The sequence below is a fragment of the Mesoplodon mirus genome (assembly GCF_964341445.2).
Source record: "Mesoplodon mirus genome assembly, chromosome: 3".
NCBI lineage: Eukaryota > Metazoa > Chordata > Mammalia > Artiodactyla > Ziphiidae > Mesoplodon > Mesoplodon mirus.
The window spans coordinates 29,082,743-29,103,845 of NC_138978.1; the positions used below are offsets into that span (position 1 = coordinate 29,082,743).

Consider the following 21,103-nt stretch of genomic DNA (forward strand, 5'->3'; position numbering starts at 1 on the left):
TGTCCATACATTCATCCTTTACTTTGTGTGTGTGGAGGGTTGCTGATGGGTGACAGGAGACTTATTTTTCCATTCCTCAGTGCATTGAAATCAGTACCAGCAGCCTACGAAATAGAATCCAGCTAAGAGTTGACTGATAGTATTCTGCCTTCAGCCAGCCCTAGAATCTTTTTAAACAGGTCAGCCAGTATTTGTAACTTTCCCAGAGTGAACTGCTTGCCAAATCCCTGGCACTCCCTTCTCTGTTTAGAAAAAAGTATGTCCAAAGGGTACTTAGTGATCCTTTGCTAAGAAGTTTTTGTTGTTTCTTGGTTACAGATTCGGCCATATGTTTCTAAACAGCCCCTGTAAGGTTGAGAGAAAAAATGATAAGTTTAAACTTTTTGCAACTTGAAATAATACAGTATAAAGTTTTTGTGGGGGGGGGGTTGTTTGTTTTTTTTTGCAGGGGGTGGGGTTGCTGCATGGCTTGCAGGCTCTTAGTTCCCTGACCAGGGATTGAACCCATGCCCACAGCAGTGAAAGCGCTGAGTCCTAACCACTGGACCACAAGGGAATTCCCAGTATAAAGTTTTTAATAATTTCTGAAGCTTAGTGAAGGCCATTTTGAGGAGAGATAGCTAGAGTGTGTTTTGCATCTGACTTTGGGAGGGGCTAGCTAAAAATTTTTTCTGCCCACGTTAACTTTACATACAGGTATTACAAGGCCTGAAATTCTGTAATTTCGATTCTTTGGATTAGTCATTGTCTTTTCCATGTTGTACTTTTCATCTGATCCACACAAAGGTGTTTAGCAGATCATTTTCTTCAATTACAAGGTTCTAGTAATCTCCCAAACAATGGGCGTAGTCAGTTATGCCTGGATGAAACATGGTAAAAGAAGATCCTAGTATGGGAGTTCCCTGGTGGTCTAGTGGTTAGGATTCATCGCTTTCGCTGCTGTGGCCCGAGGTTCAATCCCTGATAGGGGAACTCCTGCAAGCCACGCAGGGTGGCCAAAGGAAAAAAAAATCCTAGTAATTTAGGAAAAGCATCAGTAATAATAGTTATTTGTGAATTTGTATCCAAAATGTAGGATTAACTAGGAAATTAATAAAAATTTATGGATATTTATCTAGTATCCAGCTTGATCTTTTTTAATTCTTAGTTTCTTTATCCAAGAGAATCCAGCACTTTATAAAGAATGTGAGGACATATTGGTGTGTAAAGAACTTAATGGATAGGTGTGTTGCTTGTTTCACAAAGCAATAATCATGTCCTTCAGTCTACAAACAACACCCTCTTCAGCTTTGTAAATGACTGTTAACAGATTAATTTAGCCTTCTTGGCCTCCTTAGTCATAGTCTGAATTAGGTACCCTAACTGCCTTCTCTGCTATTCTAAGGAAACTTTATGAATAGCAGATGGGGTCATGTAGGGTGAGGAAAGTAAGAATGCACAGAGCCTAGATGTTTTATCCTGTTCTGGATTTCCTGATGATAATCAGGACATATTTTAAGTCCTACTAGAAATTGAAACATTCCAAATGAAGCCTGAATGCTTGAACCAGGCAACCTGGAAGTATGTGTTATCCCTAAATGACTTACTTGTCATTAGACACAATCTTTTTTTAAGGCGCTAGTCTTGTTAGGTTAGGAAAGCAGCAACAATGCAGACACTGCTCTTGTAACCTACAAGGATCACCTGCGGCTGTGTCTGGATTCCACCTGCCTCAGAAGTGGGAGCATTAGCCCGTTCCAGGCTCTTGGGAAGCATAGCCGTTAAAAAAAAAAAAAAGAGCCATTTTCCATCTGTTCACGGATGAGCACAATTTGAAATTTTCCTCTTTTTTTTTTTTTGGCTTTTCACTGTCAAGAGAAATTTCCCCTGAGCAACATCTGCCCTCCCCACCATTCCTTCAGCCAGTGTTAGTTGAGATTTGGGTAGCAGCAAAAACTGACTTGTACGTTGAGAGCTCTTCAGCAAGGCTGATCCTTAGCTGCTCCATCTCTTTGTTCTTCTGTTGCTGGAGTTGCACCCCGCTTCTTAGCTGCCTCTGTCGTTCTTCCATTTCCTCCAGCTGTTCCTGCATGAGGGCCAAGAACATTTCTAATGCTCCAAACAATAAAAACCTGACATTGTCCATAATAGTATATTTCCTTACACATCGTGTAATCTCCATAGCAGTGTTGAGGTTGAGAAACAGATTCAGAGAATTTGTGTTTTGACAGTGATACTGTTTTTGACAGTGATACTGTTCTGAAAGGAGTCTTGTCTGTTAACCACAGCTTACATCTTAATAAAATCCTGCAGAGGGTGGACAGATTTTCAGAGGGACTTTTTTGCTTCCCGATTTTAAGAAGTGTCGGGGGCTTCCCTGGTGCCGCAGTGGTTGAGAATCTGCCTGCCCTGGTCCGGGAAGATCCTACTTGCCGCGGAGCAACTAAGCCTGTGTGCCACAACTACTGAGCCTGTGCTCTAGAGCCCGCGAGCCACAACTACTGAGCCCGTGCGCCTAGAGCCCATGCTCCGCAACAAGAGAAGCCACTGCAATAAGCCTGCACACCGCAACGAAGAGTAGCCCCCACTCTCCGCAACTAGAGAAAGCCCACGTGCAGCAACGAAGACCCAACGCAGCCAAAAATAAGTTAAAAAAAAAAAGTGTCGGGGAGGATTTTGATTATCTAGTGGTGAACTAAGAATTTTATAGACCCCTTGCTCTATGTACAAGTTTGTTTCCGTTAATAATCAGTAGTTTTTATAATGCCCAACAACTTCAGCAATTTAAGTTGAAAGAAACCGTCTTTGTGTAAGCAATTATTCTTGAATATTATATTTGAAGCTCCTTGAAGTCAGAGATATCTTTACTTAGTACTTACCACGACATGGCATGCAGATAGATGCTTTATTAGTGAGAGTATCAGAGTTGTTAATTTCCTATATCCTTTGCTTATTACATCAGGACAATTCCTTCTAAAGTGCTAAGTTGGAAGATGAAGGTGCTATGCCCTGGAGGCCCTCAGGGGTCTTCAGATAACTATTTCCCATTCTGCCAAAACCAGGCAGGATGCATTCCGTAAATTGTCTCTGCCTAGGATTAATGCCTGAGGAATGAAGATGTCAGCAAATCAGTCTGTGCCTTGGTTGCTAGCTGACATGGACCCTCAGGAAGCATGGGGTAGCTGGGAAGGGAAGGGAGCACTGAAATTGGAAGGCACATTTTTAAGGAGCAATGACTTTACCTCAGATTTTGAAGAATAATAAAATAGGAGGGGCTTCCCTGGTGACTGCAGTGGTTGACAGTCCGCCTGCCGATGCAGGGGACGCGGGTTCGTGCCCCGGTCCGGGAAGATCCCACATGCCGCGGAGCGGCTAGGCCCGTGAGCCATGGCCGCTGAGCCTGCGCATCCGGAGCCTGTGCTCCGCAACGGGAGAGGCCACAGCAGTGAGAGGCCCGCGTACCGCAAAAAAAAAAAAAAAAAAAAAAAATCCAGTTTAGGTGCATACTGTCATTAGAAGGATCTAAATAATTTGTTCACTGAGTCATCCTTGATATACTTGTGGCATGTCAATCTGCAGTGTTTTGATACTCTGGCTGAATCTCAACTTTCATCAACATTGTCAAAGTTCTTTTTTTTAGTGCCTAGCCATGCTTTGATACCACACAGAGATGTAGCCTTACTATCTAAGAGCATGTTATCTAAAGGAAAGCATCTGCATACCTCTGTGCCCCAGTTTCCCAAGCCTCACCATCTAGCAAACCTGTTGTTTGCTGGACATACAAAAGACCTGCTTGTGAAGGCTGTCTGCACCATCACTGATAAGCTCTTGACAGGGAGAAACTGTCACAGAATGAAGGAAGTATTGTACAGTGACAGAAATTAAGGACAATCTCCATTCTTAATCCTATGTAGCACCACTGGGTTAACTTTTTAAAAACTGCTTTATTGGGACTTCCCTGGCAGTCCAGGGGTTAAGACTCCACGCTTCCACTGCAGGGGGCACGGGTTCGATCCCTGGTCGGGGAACTAAGATCCCACATGCCGCACGGCGTGGCCAAAAAAAAACTTTAAAAAATGCAACAAAACAAACCTGCTTTATCATCTCAGTCTTTCATAGGCTTTCCATTTTCTTTAGTCTGGCATTCAGACTCCTGCTAGTTGGACCCTTACCTCTAACTAGAACCTCCATTATTCCTGTAGTCTGCACTGTCCAGTATGGAAGTCACTAGCCACATGTGGCTATTGAGTACTTGAAATATGGCTAGTCTGAATTGTGATGTGCTGTGAGTGTAAGATACATAGCAGATTTCTAAGACTTAACACCAAATATATATATATGTATATATATATCAAATTTTAATGTTGATTACATGTTATAGTGGTAATATTTTTGCTATGCTGGGTTAAATGTATTAATTTCACCTGTTTCTTACATTTTCTTTAATGTGGCTACTAGAATTTTTTTCTTTTTTGGCCACGCTGTGTGGCATGTGGGATCTTAGTTCCTCAACCAGAGATTGAACCCACGCCCCCTGCATTGGAAACGCAGAGGCTTAACCACTGGACTGCTAGGGAAGTTCCCCTAGAAAAAAAATTTTTTTTTTTTTTTTTTTGCGGTACGCGGGCCTTTCACTGCTGTGGCCCCTCCCGTTGCGGAGCACAGGCTCCGGACGCGCAGGCTCAGCGGCCATGGCTCACGGGCCCAGCCACTCCGTGGCATGTGGGATCTTCCCGGATCGGGGCACGAACCCACGTCCCCTGCATCGGCAGGCGGACTCTCAACCACTGCACCACCAGGGAAGCCCCCCTAGAAATTTTTAAATGACGTCTGTGGCTTGCATGATACTTCTGTTGGAGAGTGCTGCTCTAGTCTGACCAGGTCAGATTTCTGTGCCTTTACTCCTGCCATTTCTGTCACCTAGATAGCATCTGTTCCCTTATATTGCAATTTTTTTTTCATGTCTAACTCCCAACCAGATTGTAGGTTCCTGGTTCTTAGTATGTCTGGCACCCTACACATAATGCTTATTGATGTGAAGCATGCAGATAGTAAGCATATTCCATCTTTCGGCATTAGAAGTCTACCAATTTCAAGCTAAAAACTTTGAGATCATTCTCAGCAAATTCCTCACCCTGCCCACTGCAACCAGTCACCAAATGCTACCCATTTAACCTCACATCTTTCATCTCTAAGTGGTGTTTCCAGGCTCTTTCAATCTACCCTCCACACTGCCACTAGAGTACGTAACTACGTGGCAGGCACCATTATCAGTACTTTACAGATATTAACTAGTTCATTCCTTGCAACAGCCCTATTAATCCCATTTTACATGTGAGGAAGCTGAACCACAGAGGTTAAGTCATTTGTCCGAAGTTTCCCAATTAGTAAGTGGTAGAGCCAGGATTCGCCACTGACTTATAGCTCATACTCTTAATTGCTTTATTGCCTTCATATAGATAGATATAAAAGTAGACATAGATGATAGATAGATAGATGATTGATAGATAGATGATAGATAATAGATATAGATGATAGATAAATGATAGATGATAGATGAAAGATAGATGACAGATGATAGATAGATGATGGAGAGATAGATGATAGATGATAGATAGATGATAGGTAGACATGATAGATAGATGATAGATGAAAGATAGATGATAGATGATAGATAGATAGATGATAGATGATAGACAGATCATAGATAGATAGATGATAGAGAGATAGATGATAGATAGATGATAGGTAGACAGATGATAGATGGATGATAGGTAGATAGATAGATGATAGATAGATGACAGATAGACGATAGGTAGATGATAGATAGATTGATGATAGGTAGATAGATAGATGATAGATGAAAGATAGATAAATGACAGATAGGTGATAGATAGGTAGATGATAGATAGATAGATGGATAATAGATAGGCTCTTAAATGGTCTTCAAACTGTTTTCCAGGAAACCACAGGAGGAGGCCATGCTGGAGTGACCTTGTCACTCTTTAGTTAGAAAGTAGCTCTACTTTTACTTGTTTTACATGTTGGCATTCCATATAAAATTGTTTTGGGGAAAGGGTCTGTGGCTTTGAAGAAAACCTTTTTAAAACCACTGACCTAAAGAATACATAAAGCCCTTTGCAATCTGGTCCCAATCTACCTCTCCAGCCTCATCTCTCTACTTCTCACATTCCTTATGATCCAGCCACACTGAGCTTCTCACTTCCAACAACGTCTGTGTTTCCATGCTTTTGTATAAGCTGTTCCCTCTGCCTAGAATACCCTTCCCTTGTCTACCCAGTGAATTCATTCTTTAAGGCTCAGCTCAAACACCCTGTAGTAGTTGAGTGTGGACTTGAACTAGATGGCACAGGGTTACATCCTTCTTTCATCACTTCCTAGCTGTGTAACCCTGGACAGATGACTTCTCTGACTCACCTGTTTTCTTGTTTTTCAAATAGTGCAGTAGTTATACCTATCTCAGAGGTAAGAATTAAATGAATTATTACATGTAAAGAACTTCATATACATGCTCGCTACTGTTAATCCTCTAATGAAATTTCCCCCTTATCTCCCCAGGTGTAATTATACCTGCTTCAGTACAACACTTTATTCCTACAACTATTACATTGTCTATCACACTGAAGCATATTAATTATTTCATTGATTCTAAAATTCACACTTTAATATCTTACTTGGATCAGGATGCATCTTACAATCAAGTGTATTAGATTTTATGAAATTTTATCTGGCATCCTTCCTGGACTATAAACTTTTATTTCTTCTTTTCTTTTTCTGTTTAATTTTTATTTTTTTATTTTAATTTTTATTTTTTTCGAAAGAGACCAACTGTGATTTGCTCCTTTTATGTGAATACTGCATTGTTAACTGAGCCAGGAGAAGTCGTTGAACTAGCCTTCTAAGTGATAGCATTTTTTTTAAATTTATTTATTTATTTATGGCTTGTTGGGTCTTCGTTTCTGTGCGAGGGCTTTCTCCAGCTGTGGCAAGCGGGGGCCACTCTTCATCGCGGTGCGCGGGCCTCTCACTATCGCGGCCTCTCTTGTTGCGGAGCACAGGCTCCAGACGCGCAAGCTCAATAATTGTGGCTCACGGGCCCAGTTGCTCCGCGGCATGTGGGATCTTCCCAGACCAGGGCTCGAACCCATGTGCCCTGCATTGGCAGGCAGATTCTCAACCACTGCGCCACCAGGGAAGCCCTATTTTTTGTATTTTTTGTTCATTTTATTTATTATTATTATTATATTTTAATTGGACTATAAACATTTTGAGGGCAGGGACCGCCCCCCACCTCCACCCTACACCACAACGTCTCATCCCTTGCCAGCACATAGCTCATTGCCTGGCACATAGAAAATAGGCACTTAGAAAATATTTGTCAAATGAATGGATAATGGTGATGAAAGAGGCAAAGTTTATAGTCATAAGAGTGAAGTGTACCTTTGAAAAGTAATCAGATGCCATACGTGGCCTTTGGCAAACAGTTTAGGAAGAAGCCACTTCAGAAAGAAGAATTGGGACTTCCCTGGTGGCGCAGTGGTTAAGAATCTGCCTGCCAATGCAGGGGATACGGGTTCGAGCCCTGGTCCAGGAAGGTCCCACATGCCGCAGAGCAACTAAGCCTGTGCACCACAACTACTGTGCCTGCGCTCTAGAGCCCGTGAGCCACAACTACTGAAGCCCACGCGTGTAGAGCCCATGCTCCACAACAAGAGAAGCCTCTGCAGTGAGAAGCCCGCGCACCGCAATGAAGAGTAGCCTGTGCTTGCCACAACTAGAGGAAGCCCGCGCACAGCAACGAAGACCCAACGCGGCCATAAATAAATAAATAAATAAATAAAATTTTTAAAAAAAGAAAAGAAAGAGAAGAATTAGCTCCTTCAGACCTTTATTCCTACTTTAGTTATGGTACGGCGATAGGAGACACCCATCAAGATTGTTTTCTATAGAATGATCTTTGGAAAGGTGCACAGATCATCAAATATGAAACAAATCCAGTACAGTGACGAAAATCACTGGGGGAAACGTTCTTCAAGTCTAGTACTATGTCAGAAAATTCTAATCCTGAGGATTCCTTACTTAGAGCACCACCATCCTAGTTAGTCTTGCCTGAAATCTAAGCATCCTCTTTGACTTCTCACCTCTCTGCCCCACTCATTCTGTAGCCAAGTGTATTCTACATTTGTTCTTGTATCCTTCCCCTTCCTTTTATTCCTGCTACCATCGTTTCCTTTTACCAACAGTAGTAGTAGTTTGGATTTCAAAATCTAATGTGATCTACCCCGACTTACCTTTACAGGTTCAACTCACCTCTCAGTTTTTCACCTTTCACATGCAGCCAAGTTACAAATTATATTTTAGATCTATCAGATTAAATAAAATATATTAAAATTACCTTCACCTATTTCTCTTTTTATGTGGTTATTAGAAAATTTCAAATTATATATGTGGCTTGCGTTATATTTCTGTTGGACAGCACTGCTCTAGATCTTACCTATACTTCAACACTTAGCTCAAATAACATTGTCTTCCGTTATGGGTTCTCTGATTTAATCCTTGGCTATTATCCCATAGCATTCTTATTTGTACCTCTCTTAAATCACATGTTACTTCCTACCCTGGGTTACAATTATTAATGTAACACTTGACTGAGTGTAAGCTGTTAAGGTTAGTATCTGTTTATGCAAAGATAATTAGTGCCCTTTCACTAGATTGTGACCCAGTAAAAGAGCAGTGCGGTGAAGGTGGCGGGCAGTGTTGGGTGAGTGAGGGGAGTGCATATAAGTATAGTTTGAAAACATTCAATATTATGACCAAAAAACCCCACCGTTTTCATAATACAAGCTACAGAAAGCTTGACAAAATCTTCAGTGAAGTGAATGCAGCCATTTTCAACAGAGGACATGTTCCCTTAAGGATACGTCAAAATCTCTGGCAGGGCATAAGATTAAGTTCATCCAAAAAAGGGGTGTTCCAAAAGACAAAAGTACTGCTCTGAAAAGCACCGCACTGTGGTCTTCTCATGGCACCCAGCAGCTCTTAAGTCAGTGCTTAACTGATGCATACTCTGCGCCTGGTGGCAGAGATAAGTAAAACATACTCCCTACTTTCCGAAAGCTCACAGTCTGTGGGGGAGAGAGACTTGTTTATGCACTTAGTGTTCGTCTCCCACTCTGTTCTAAAAGGGATTAGAACTGGCTCACGATCAGAAATAGCTTGAATACAAGTGAAATGGTGACAAATGCACAAAAAAGGAAAACGAGGAATTGAGATTTATAGATTTCATCCCAGTTTTTTAAGCCTGGAAAAACTTCAAGGCAGAGATCAGATAGGTGGGACTTGAGGGTTAATATGGGGGAGGGGAGAGAATGAATACTACCTAGCCTCATTCCCTCCTGCTCTATATAAACCCCAGTGTGATTCACTTAGAATTGGAAACTTGTGCCGTGGAGAGAGCACTGAAATATTTGGGGGTGGTCAGACTAGAGTTCAAGTTACTCCAACTCACTGGGCCTCAGTTTTCTCATCTATGAAAAATGATAATAGTTGACTTGGAGGATTAATGAAGATCAAGTGAGATAATTGGTGTAAAAGTGCTGTGTAAATTAAGAGTGCAAGATAACTTTCAGCCCTAGCACAGACCTGAATGAATGAAATGGAAAATGGCATAAAGTGAGTGAATGGCCCAAGGAACAAATTGTTCTTCCTACATGTGCTAGTATCCTTCAGCCCAAAGACATTTGGCCCCGATCCCCTTTTCCTCCCCAGGCTAAAAGACTGTACTTCCTTTCATGCCAAGTGGGCCTACCCTGTACTGCTGCACCTCCTCGTCTCGTTTTTGCCTCAAAAGGGTGGTCTGGTCCTCCAGATTCCTGTTTTGCAGGTGGAGCTGAAGGGCCTCTGCTTGCAGGGGTCGCAGAGCCTCCTTCATCTCCTGGATCTCGGCCTGGGTTTTCTGCAGAGCTTTGGCCGCAGCTTCTTTCCTCTCTAGGAGCCGCAGCAGCTGAGGCTCATACTCCTGCTCCAGGCCCCGGCGGCTCTCTGCCATGAGGTTCTCGAACCGGGCAGAGAGCTGCCGGCTCTCCTGGAGAAAGTGCCCGTCCCTCTGGCTTGGAGGTGCTTCTAGTTGTTGCCGTAACTGCTCCTTTTGCTTCTGATAGGCATCCCCAAGCTGGGCTAATTCCTCCGAGAGCTGGGCTGCCCGGGCGGTCAGCACTTCCCGGAACTCGGCAAACTGGGCCACGTCCTGCCGGCGGCACTCCAGCTGATATTGGTAGGACACACATTCCTTCGTCACCTTGAACAGCTTCTGCTTGACCAGCCGGATCTCCTCCCTCAGCCCATCCCTCGCCAGCTCTGCCTGGGCGTGCAGTTTGTAGGCAGCCAGGATGTCGTGGTGGACCCGTTGCACCTCCTGCAGGGCTGGTTCCCGAAGCAACACAAGCTCATGGATGAGCTGATCCCTCTCCTCTTCCAGCTGGGCCACAGCTTGGACACACTGCTGGAAACGCCCCTCCAGCAATTCCAGGTCCTCTGTGCTCAGGCTCCCCTCTGTGCTGGGACTCGGCTCAGCTCTGAGGCTCTCCTCGGGGTCAGGTTTCTCCTCGCTCGGGACTGTCTCTCCCCCATAAACCATCTGCTCTGGGCTTGTAGTCTTTCCCGGCTTCACGGGCTCTTCCACATATAGCATCTCCTCTGGCTTTCCTGGCTCCTCCACATACAGGGCCTCATCAGGTGTCCTGGTCTCCTCAATATGCAGCGTCTCCTCAGGCTTCTCGGTCTCTTCCACGTACATAGCCACATCAAAGTCACCTGTGTCCCCCGGGTAGAGAATATCCTCTAAGTTCAAGGTCCCTTCCAAAGACAGAGTAACTTCTGGGTTCCAGGTCCTCACCTCAGACGGGGATTCAGAGTTCTCCTCTTGAAGAGAAGTGGCCTCTGCTCTTGTGTTCCTGCAAGAGAAACGACAAGGTGAGAGGGCAGCTACAATCCTGGGATGGTTTGTGACTGGAGCCAGTAGGACACAGGCCTAATTTATATCAAATTCTCAGAGAGCACTCATCTGCCCCTTCCCTCCATCGATCCACCCCGACACAGCCCATTGCTTAGATCTGACACCATCCCCATGATGTCAGTGTCGAGTCTCTGCTTACATACCTTCAAGGACTGGAAACTCACACCTGAGCTACTATATGTTCCACTGTCATAAGAAAATGCTAGTGTTGAGGTAAAACCTTCCCTGCAATTTTTCCCTGGGTTTGATTCTTCTTTCTAGAATCAGACAAATCTAATTTCTCTTCCATGTAAGTTCTTTGAACACTTAAAGAGAACTGATTTATCCTTCAATTACTCCATGCATGCCAAGGTTTCCAGTACCCTCCTCATTTGGGTCACTTCTTTCTGACAGGCGCCAAGTTGACAGGCTCGCTATCCCTTGGGGATGGGTATAGGAAGCAATACCCAGGTGTACTCTGAGCAGTGATTCTCTGGACACTATACTTCTATTGTTGCAGTCAAGATGCCCTTAGCATATAGGGCAGCTGCATCATATTCTTGATAAATGCTTAGTTTGACTAAAATCCTGAAGACTTTTTCACACCAAGTGCTTTTAAACCACATCTCTTGTTCCTATAAAACTTCATCTTGTTGGAATTGGCCCATCCTTCCAGCCTGTCAATGCTCTTGAATTCAGATTCTGTGATTCTAACAGATGAGCCCCTTAACCCAGCTGCCCATTGCCTGCTAGCTTACTCAGTTCCTGTTGAGGAATGCTCTCCTGCTGCTTTGGCCCTCAAGTGGCTTTGGTCTTTCCTGTTTCAAATGCATCTTACCTACCTTGGATCTCTGAGCAATTCTTTGAAAATATAAAATACCATGGAAATAATAATAAATTACACTTTTAAAGGTCTTACATATACCAGGCCCTGTTCTAAATGTTTTAAATATATCAATTCATTTAATCCTCGTAACAATTCTATGAGGTGGTTACATTTATTATTCCCATTTTACAGATCAGGAAATGGAGGTTAAAGAGATTAAGTAATTTGCTCAAGGAAACTCAGATACTCAGAGTGCACCACTTATAAAACAGACTAAATTTGAGTGTAGCTTTCAATAAACTTTTCTTTTATAAGATATAAAGTATAAATGAAAACCTCACATGTCAAACAAAGAATTTGATTTGTCTTGAAAAGGCTTACTTGTGTCCAAGTTTTCAGCTCTATTTCTCAGCTCCAACTTCCCAATAAAGATGATTTTTATTCTAAATCGTGTTCTCAGTCCTCCTCTCTACCCCCCAGGAATCCCTGGCTTCCCTTTTGTATCTCCGGATGGCCCTCTGGAAACCACAAAAGTGTGGCTTCACCAGGCCCCAAACATCACTGGCCTCATTTAACCCCAGCACCTGCACCAAAACCTAAAACTTAATGACAACTCAACAATCACGTAGTCCATTCACTTCACTTTACCAGAGATGGAGTGCTTTTTTTGTTTTTTATAAATGCATTTATTTATTTATTTTTGGCTGAGTTGGGTCTTTGTTGTTGGGCACGGGCTTTCTCTAGTTGCGGAGAGTGTGGGCTACTCCTCTCTGTGGTGCACGGGCTTCTCATTGTGGTGGCTTCTCTTGTTGCGGAGCACGGGCTCTAGGTGTGCAGGCTTCAGTAGTTGTGGCTCGCAGGCTCTAGAGCACAGGCTCAGTAGTTGTGGCGCACAGGCTTAGTTGCTCCGCGGCATGTGGGATCTTCCCGAGCCAGGGCTCAAACCCATGTCCCCTGCATTGGCAGGCGGATTCTTAACCACTGCACCACCAGGGAAGCCCTGGAGTGCTTTTTTAGATATCTTCATCTTATGTTACTTGGCACCTCAAACTCAACTGCCACCAAATTATCCTTCTCACTGAGCTTGTTACGCCTGTATTTTCCAGCTCAGAGAAATATATCACCATACACCAGGCTGATGAGACAAGCAGTCATTTTTTTTGTTTTTTAACTGGAGTACAGTTGATTTACAATGTTATGTTAGTTTCTGCTGTACAGCAAAGTGAATCAGTTATACATATACATATATCCACTCTAATTTTTTAGATTCTTTTCCCGTATAGGTCATTACAGAGTATTGAGTAGAGTTCCCTGTGCTGTGCAGTAGGTCCTTATTAGTTATCTATTGTATATATAGTACTGTGTATACGTCAATCCCAATCTCCCAATTTATCTTTTCCTCCCCTTTCCCCCCTGGTAACCATAAGTTTGTGTTTTACATCTGTGACTCTATTTCTGTTTTTTTTTTTTTTTTTTTTTTTTTTTTTGCGGTACGCGGGCCTCTCACTGTTGTGGCGTCTCCCGTTCCGGAGCACAGGCTCTGGATGCGCAGGCTCAGCGGCCATGGCTCACGGGCCCAGCTGCTCCGCGGCATGTGGGATCTTCCCGGACCGGGGCACGAACCCGTGTCCCCTGCATCAGCAGGCGGACTCTCAACCACTGCGCCACCAGGGAAGCCCTCTATTTCTGTTTTGTAAATAAGTTCATTTGTACCATTTTTAAAATTATTTATTTATTTATTTATTATTATTTATTTTGGCTGTACTGGGTCTTAGCTGCGGCAATGTGGGATCTTTAGTTGCGGCATGCAGATTTCTTAGTTGCAGCATGCATGTGGGATCTAGTTCCCTGACCAGGGGTCAAACCCAGATCCCCTGCATTGGGAGCGTGGAGTCTTACTCACTGGACCACCAGGGAAGTCCCTGTACCTTTTTATTTTTTTTAAGATTCCACATATAAGTGATATTGTATGATATTTGTCTTTCTCTGTCTGACTTAACCAAACTCAGTATGACAATCTCTAGGTCCATCCATATTGCTGCAAATGGCATTATTTCATTCTTTTTTTTTTTTTTTTTTTGTGGTACGCGGGCCTCTCACTGCTGTGGCCTCTCCCGTTGCGGAGCACAGGCTCCGGACGCGCAGGCTCAGCGGCCATGGCTCACGGGCCCAGCCGCTCCGTGGCATGAACCCGTGTCCCCTGCATCGGCAGGCGGACTCTCAACCACTGCGCCACCAGGGAAGCCCTATTTCATTCTTTTTTATGACTGAGTAATATTCCATTATATATATGTACCACATCTTCTTTATCCATCCCTCTGTTGATAGACAAGTGGTCTTTAAACAGCCAACTCACTAAGAACTGACATTTCTATCTCAGAAAGTCTCCAGTTTCCATCTCCCTCTTCACCCCACTGCCAGGACCCTTGTCCGAGTCATCATCCCTCACCCGCACTTTCGTACCAGCCTTCCCATAAGCCTTCTTCCTTCTCATCCCAGGCTATTCTTGACAGTGTTGCAGCTTGCTATAATATAAAGCAAACCATCTTGCTCCACTTCACCATATATAGCCAACTGCTTAGCATAGATTTAAGGCCCTTAAAGATGTGACCTCAACATACCTCTTCAGCCTCATCTCACATTACTACCCAAAGCCCACCCAATGCTTGACAACCCGTAACATGCGTTAACTTTTATACCTCCTACTCCTACCCCACAATATCTAAAGGGTCCAGCTGAGAAAATACAGTTCATCGTATACCACCTGACTAGAGAACAGTCCTACACTACCTGGAAAAGTAGAGTTCCTAATGCCAGGAAGGATGCACCTGCTCAGCTAGCCAGACCCACCCGGATCCTCAAGAGAGTCCCTGCTTTGCCAGCAGACGGCCCCTCACATCATGCTCCAGCTGAGTCCTCCACCGTGGAATAACGTAATTGTGTTCAAGGAAGTATTCTAAGCGTTTCCCATAAATACTCATTTATCTGATGCTCATCCATTATCCCCACTTTATGGATTAGGAAACCAAAGCACAGAGTAAAGAACTCACTCAAAGTTCTACAACTCGTATGTGGTGGAGCCTGGCAAAGGCCGGCAGTGTGGCTCCAGAGCTGGAGCTCCTTTTTACCACTCTCATCTTAAAACAGGCATAAGGGGCTTCCCTGGTGGCGCAGTGGTTGAGAGTCCGCCTGCCGATGCAGGGGATGTAGGTTTGTGCCCCGGTCCGGGAAGATCCCACATGCCGCGGAGCAACTAGGCCCGTGAGCCATGGCCGCTGAGCCTGCACGTCCGGAGCCTGTGCTCCGCAACGGGAGAGGCCACAACAGTGAGAGGCCCGCGTACCACAAAAAACAAAACAAAACAAAAAAAAAACAAAAAAAAACAAAACAGGCATAAGATCTGAAAGAGGTAAAACAACTACGGCAGGTATAATAGAGCTTGGCCCTAGCATTCAAAATATATTTATATCTATTTACCTAATAAATTTCTACTCATCCTTCAAACCCTGCTCAAACTCCACCTCCTCTGTTAAGCATTTCCCAGACAACTCCCATTCTTGTGTTCCCAAGGCACTTTGTAGGCAGCTCATCTTTGAACTAAGTGCTTTGTGTTACAGAAGAGCATGTATCTGTCTCCCCTGATAGTCCATTTCCTAACAACAAGTACAGTTATTCTCTCTATATCCCAAGGTGGGGCTCTGTAGAAGGTAGGCAGGCAGCAACCAACTGAGCTCCAGGGAGGAAACTTGCCCAAGGTCGAGTGGCAAAGCTGGAAGTAGATTCCAGGTCTCCTGACTTGCAGGCAGTGCTGTTACCACACACCACTCAGTCACCCCATCCACAGTGCCAGGCCTCTGCTAGGTGCTGCCCTCACACTGCTGTCTCTCTCTAAGGAGCTGGGGAAAAGTAGATTATGGGAGGCCTAGGGGCAAGGGGGCCAGCTTAACTGGGGGCCCCTGACCTCAGGTTTCCTTGGGCTCCAAGCAGCCTCCCTCTCTGCCACTTTGTCCCTGTCCCTAGAGGATTCCAGCAGCTCCCAACCCATCAGGGATGTGACTGGGAGTGTTTGTGATACTGTGCAGGCATGAGTTGGTGTGTGACTCTGTGTGTACCCCTGTGTACAGGTGAGTGCACATGTAAAACAAGGCTCAGCTTTGTACCCTTGGTGACAGGGGAGGGGTGTCAGGTGTGTGTGTTTGCACCTCTACCTCTTGGTACAAGAGGAAGTCCAGGGCTACAGGCTGACCTGGGGCAGAAACGCTTCCTACTCGCCCCAAATCCTTCAGCCACAGGTCCCTTCCCTGGTAACCAGTGGCGGAGCTGGCCGTTGGATGTTGGAGAGGGCCTCCCCTCCAGGGCCCCTGCCAACCAAGGCCCTTTTGCTGGTCTGGGACAGTAGACTCTCCCCCCCACCCCGCCCTGTCCAACACCACCCCAAGCCCCAGACCAGAGAGAACCAGCTGCTTGAACAGACTCTCAACTCCAAGCTGGCAGCCGCCCAACCTTGCACCAAGTCTCTTCCACACGGCAAATTCAGCAACTGGAGGCCTCCATCTCCAGCTGCATTTGGGGTGAGCAACGAAAGAAAACGGGTAGCGTCTTTGACCACTGGGGGCCGAATGGCATCTGACGGTTGGTGCCCGCTAGTGTGAAGCGGTTAATCCTCGCACCGCCCGTGGGAGAGGGAGGGGTAATTATAAAAAGTCCCAGACAACCGGAGGTGCCGGGCCGGGACGAGACGCCTCGATCTCCCTTCGCGGGTGGCTCCGCCCCGTGCCCCACCCAGGCTGGACCCCCGCCCCCGCCCGGCGAAAGGCGCTTGCAGGGGGTGGGGATCCGTCCAGCACCCCTTCCCCAGGGGGCGGCGACGCGGTCCCGGGACGGTCCTTTCCTACCTCGCGGCCTCGGCGGCGCCGTCCCCGCCGCGCCGGGGCTCCGGGCTGGCCATGGCTGCGCGACCCTGGCTGGGCGGCCGCGGTATTAATAGCTGGCCCCCCGGGCCGCCCGCGCCCGTCCGCCGCACTGCCAGCTGCAGCCGACACCGGATCCCGCCGGCCCCGGGCCGGGCGCGCCCACTTGGCCCAGGCTCCCGCGGCGGGAGGAGGGAGCGGGCCGCGCGGCCCGGGGGCGGGGAGAGGCCGCCCCTCCCGTGACCAGCGGAGGGTGTGGGGAGAGATATGGGGGGGTCGGCGTCTCCAAAACCAGCCCCCCTGAGGTCTTCCCGAACCTTCTTTCTCCCCACCTTTCCCTTCCGAGGGTCCCAGTTTGGGCGGGGCGGGGGGGCAGTGGAGGAAGTTGGCTCCGCAGCCTCAGGAGACCGCTTGCCCTGCCCGACCGGCCCGGGAGGGGGGCAGGGTGTGGGGTTGGGGACCTCGAGGGACCCCGCACCCTGCCCGCCGCCCGCAGGAGTTCGGGGGTATCAGCCGCCGCCCGGCGCCCTGCGATGCCCCCTCGCCTGAGCGCTGTGCCCCGCAGCTGTCGTCAAGGGCTGGCGGAGGAGGGGTAACACTACACCCCATACGTTTGGGGACGGTCCGGAGCCTGGGGAAGGGCGGTGGGAGGACTGCGTGGGAGGGTTTAAGCCTCTAAGGTTCAGTCCATATTTAACACCGCTTTCCTCCCTCACGCTACGAGGTTTCCAGGGGTCTCTCCGCTTGCTCCACCTGTCACCCCCCACCCGCCCTGCTTCTACCCACTCCAAGGCGTGCCCCCTCCCCCAAGTCCTTAGGCCACCAGTATCAGGATCAAACTCAACACTGAAGGCTGTCTCCCTAAGCGAGAAGCTGCCAGGCCCCTTCCCAGACCTGGGCCTCGGGCATTCTCCCTTCTGATGCCTTTTTTCCACTTAGCCCCTCTGTCTGGGGAGATCTTTGACTCAATCGCAGAAGAATGCTGTTCACTGTAACCAGCCGAGAGGCTGGATGTGTTTAATCAGAGAGGCCTTGAGTAAGGGAGGGGGGCGGGGGGGGGGCGTGTGGAACACTTGTGGGCTGTGCGTTGTGATCTGTGTGCCCGCTGCCAGCTGTGTGAACACCACGTGGTTGTGTGTGTGCTCTGTGGAGGGGGAGGCTGTGGGATGGTGTGTCCACGTGTGACTCTGTGATGACTGTGGGGTACCTGTCCGTGTGGATGTACCCCATGCGGATATGTGACTGTATAATCATGGGGGAGTGATTGTGTGTGTGGTGATTGTGCTGGTGGTGGAGTGTCTGTGTGGCTGGCTGTTGTGACTGTGTTGTGGGGCGTGTGTATAGTTGTGTGTGTGATTGTGTACCTACAGGAGACTGGGGACTGAAGTGTGTGGGAGGGAGGGCTCACAAGCAGCTGTGTGGAGTGTCTTCTGTGTGTCACTGGGGCCCGAGTATGTGGTCCTTAATCCAAGTTTCTGAGTGTGCTGCCTTTGGCGTATATTTATATCTCTCTGTGTAGTGCAAGGGGGTGGGAGATTAACACCCAGGGCAGCCAAATATACCCTTGTAAGGTATGCACGAGAAAAAGTCGGGTTTTGGAGGCTGCTGGTCATTTTCTGACTTACCTCTAAAATATTCCAGGGGAGGAGGTTGGCAAAGCCTCTGGGGCTGGTCATTTGACAGCCATTGCCAGAGGAGAGCCGAGGGAGCAAGGGCAGGGCCTGCCAGCAGCACTATTTGCTGTGGTGCTAGGCAACAGGCAGCAAGGGTGGCATTAAGAAGGTCTGTCCCTTCCCCTCCAACCCTCAGCCCAGGACCTGGCCCCGGGCCGCCCCCAAGACTGATTCCTTAACCGCTCTTAAACTCCCCCTAAGCCCTCCTTTAGGCTGAAACACTGAATCCTCCGGGGTCCCAGAAGCACCTCCGGTCCTTTGTTTTTGCTGTTCCCTCTCCCTAGAACACCCTTCTGGCTCTTCATGTCCTCTCTTCTTCAGGTCTCAGCTTACATGTGATCTCCTCAGAAAGACCTTCCCTGATGTGCTCCTCTCCCACATAAATATCCATCCTTTTACTGTTTGTCTCATCACCTTGTTTATTTTCTGTACAGCACTTACTGCAATCTTTAATAATATTGTTCATTTTCCATTCCTTTCTTTTCTGCTTCCCCCACTAGAATGGAAACCCCATGAAGGCAGGGACTTTGTGTGTCTTGTTCACTTCTGTGTCCCCAGGGCCCAGCACAGGGCCTGGCATATAGTAGGATCTCAAAAAGTTGTTGAATGAATGAAGGAAAGGAGGATGGTCCTCCCTAGGCCAATTCAGGCAACATTTGATGCCTGCTGTGTGCCTGGCCTGGGCCACTCGCCACCAAGGAACCCCTTTGTACTCAGGGAAACAGACCTACACATGTGCCCAGGCTGTGTACACCAAGGCAGAGGGAGGTGGGTGAGGCCACAGGACTCCGTTCACTTGGCAAACATGGGCACTTGGCCTGTGCTGGGTCCTGTGTCAGAGCAAATGGCCTTCTTTGGCCCAGGGCCCTGCCTGCAAAGAGCTCACAGTGTAGAGGATGCTAGAACTGTCCCCTGGGGCGACAAACCCCTGCAGAGAATAATGCTAAATCACTGAGCTGAGTGATGGGCTAGGCACTGAGAACCAAGGAAGCCAAGGATGGGAGAGATTAACTCCAGGACTGGGAACAACCTCACGGATGAAATAACTTGAGCCTGGAAGAGGAGAAAGGGCGTTCCAGTGTCACGCACAGACTGCTTGGAGAGACAAGCACAGCCACTCTGTCTCTCAGCCCTTCCACAAAGCCGAGTCCACGAAGAGCGGAGAAGCCCCTGGGCTGGCTACTCTTTGCCTACCCTTCATTCTCTGTGCTTCTCTGCCCTGCCCTGTGTCCTGGGTCTGACTACCACTGCCAGTCTCACCTGGGCCCCCTTGCCTTACGGTTTCAGGTAAAGTTTGGCCAGTAGGAGACATTGCCAGGAGATCAGAGGGAAGGAGGAGAGTGAGATCAGGATATTTATAATACTGTGATTTTGGCAGTTACTATGTTCCTCCACTGAAAGGCACAGCTCCCGTTGGGTGGCCTGCAACCCCAGGGCACGACTCCTGCCAGGTTCCTTAACAAGGCTCCTTCCCTTGCCCCTTCAGCCCCTGGGGCTAGTGACTCTATCCCACTGTTGTGAGCCCCAGGGTGCTTCACCATTCCTGCCAACACCTCTGTAAGTAGTTCCTTCATTAAACCCTCTTCTGGCAAATGCTTTGAGTTTTCTCCCCTGCTTCCTGCTGAGACCAATAAGGTAAGAACTAAACTTAGGGAAGGTGAGTCTTTGGCAGAGAATATGGGGAGACCCTCTTTCTAAATCACCACCCAAAACCAGAATCAGAAAATGTTGTGAACTACTACAAAGCTACAATAATCAAAACAGCATGGTATTGGCATAAAAACAGACACATAGATCAATGGAACAGAATAGAGAGCCCAGAAATAAACCCACATGCTTATGGTCAATTAATTTATGACAAAGAAGGCAAGAATATACAATGGAGAAAGGACAATCTCTACAATAAGTAGTGCTGGGAAAACTGGACAGCTACATGTAAAAGAATGAAATTAGGGCTTCGCTGGTGGCACAGTGGTTGAGAATCTGCCTGCTAATGCAGGGGACACCGGTTCGAGCCCTGGTCCAGGAAGATCCCACATGCCATGGAGCAGCTAAGCCTGTGTGCCACAGCTACTGAGCCTGTGTGCCTAGAGCCTGTGCTCTGCAACAAAAGAAGCCACCGCAATGAGAAGCCCACGCACCACAACAAAAAGTAGCTCCTGCTCGCCGCAACTAGAGAAAAGCCCGCGTGCAGCAATGAAGACCCAACGCAGCCAAAAATAAATAAATAAATTTATTTTTAAAAAAAGAATGAAATTGGAATATTTTCTCATACCATATACAAAAATAAACTCAAAATTGGAACTTCCCTGGTGGTCCAGTGGTAAAGAATCTGCATTCCAATGCAGGGGACACAGGTTCAATCCCTGGTCAGGGAACTAAGATCCCACATGCTGAGGGGCAACTAAGCCCATGTGCTGCAAACTACAGAGCCCACGTGCTCTGAAGCCCCCACAACACAGCTAGAGAGAAGCCCATGTACCGCTATGAAAGATCCCGCGTGCCTCAGCAAAGATCCCTCGTGCTGCAACTGACCCGACACAGCCAAACAAAACAAAACAAAACAAAACAAAACTCAAAATGGATTAAAGACCTAAATGTAAGACTGGAGGTCATGAAACTCCTAGAGGAAAACATAGACAGAACACTATTTGACATAAATCATAGCAATATTTTCTTGGATCTGTCTTCTAAAGCAAAG

The 21,103-nt window shown here is 47.0% G+C and overlaps 1 protein-coding gene across 2 annotated transcripts; it reads right to left on the reverse strand.

Moving 5' to 3' along the window:
• SYNC (syncoilin, intermediate filament protein) lies at window positions 1-16,880 on the reverse strand. 2 transcript variants are annotated; one of them, XM_082611900.1, is made up of 4 exons: window positions 16,715-16,880; window positions 9,809-10,952; window positions 1,941-2,065; window positions 1-345 (listed from the first exon to the last, which is right to left on the reverse strand). In XM_082611900.1, exons 1-4 carry the CDS (start codon window positions 16,765-16,767, stop codon window positions 288-290), a joined length of 1,380 nt encoding a protein of 459 aa, XP_082468026.1. In that variant the 5' UTR covers window positions 16,768-16,880; the 3' UTR covers window positions 1-287. The 2 variants fall into 2 exon arrangements, with proteins under 2 accessions (XP_082468026.1, XP_082468027.1); XM_082611901.1 differs by lacking the exon at window positions 1-345 and adding an exon at window positions 448-1,759.
• Between the last annotated feature and the right edge of the window lie 4,223 nt (window positions 16,881-21,103).

Excerpts from the sequence above, each read along its gene's own strand:
- SYNC (XM_082611901.1), bottom strand. The coding sequence starts at position 16,767 with ATGGCCAGCCCGGAGCCCCGGCGCGGCGGGGACGGCGCCGCCGAGGCC. Across the intron at positions 10,953-16,714 it reads GGCGCCGCCGAGGCCGCGAG|GAACACAAGAGCAGAGGCCA; the intron begins GTAGGAAAGGAC and ends TTTCTCTTGCAG. Across the intron at positions 2,066-9,808 it reads AGGAGGTGCAGCAGTACAGG|GAACAGCTGGAGGAAATGGA; the intron begins GTAGGCCCACTT and ends GCCCTCATGCAG.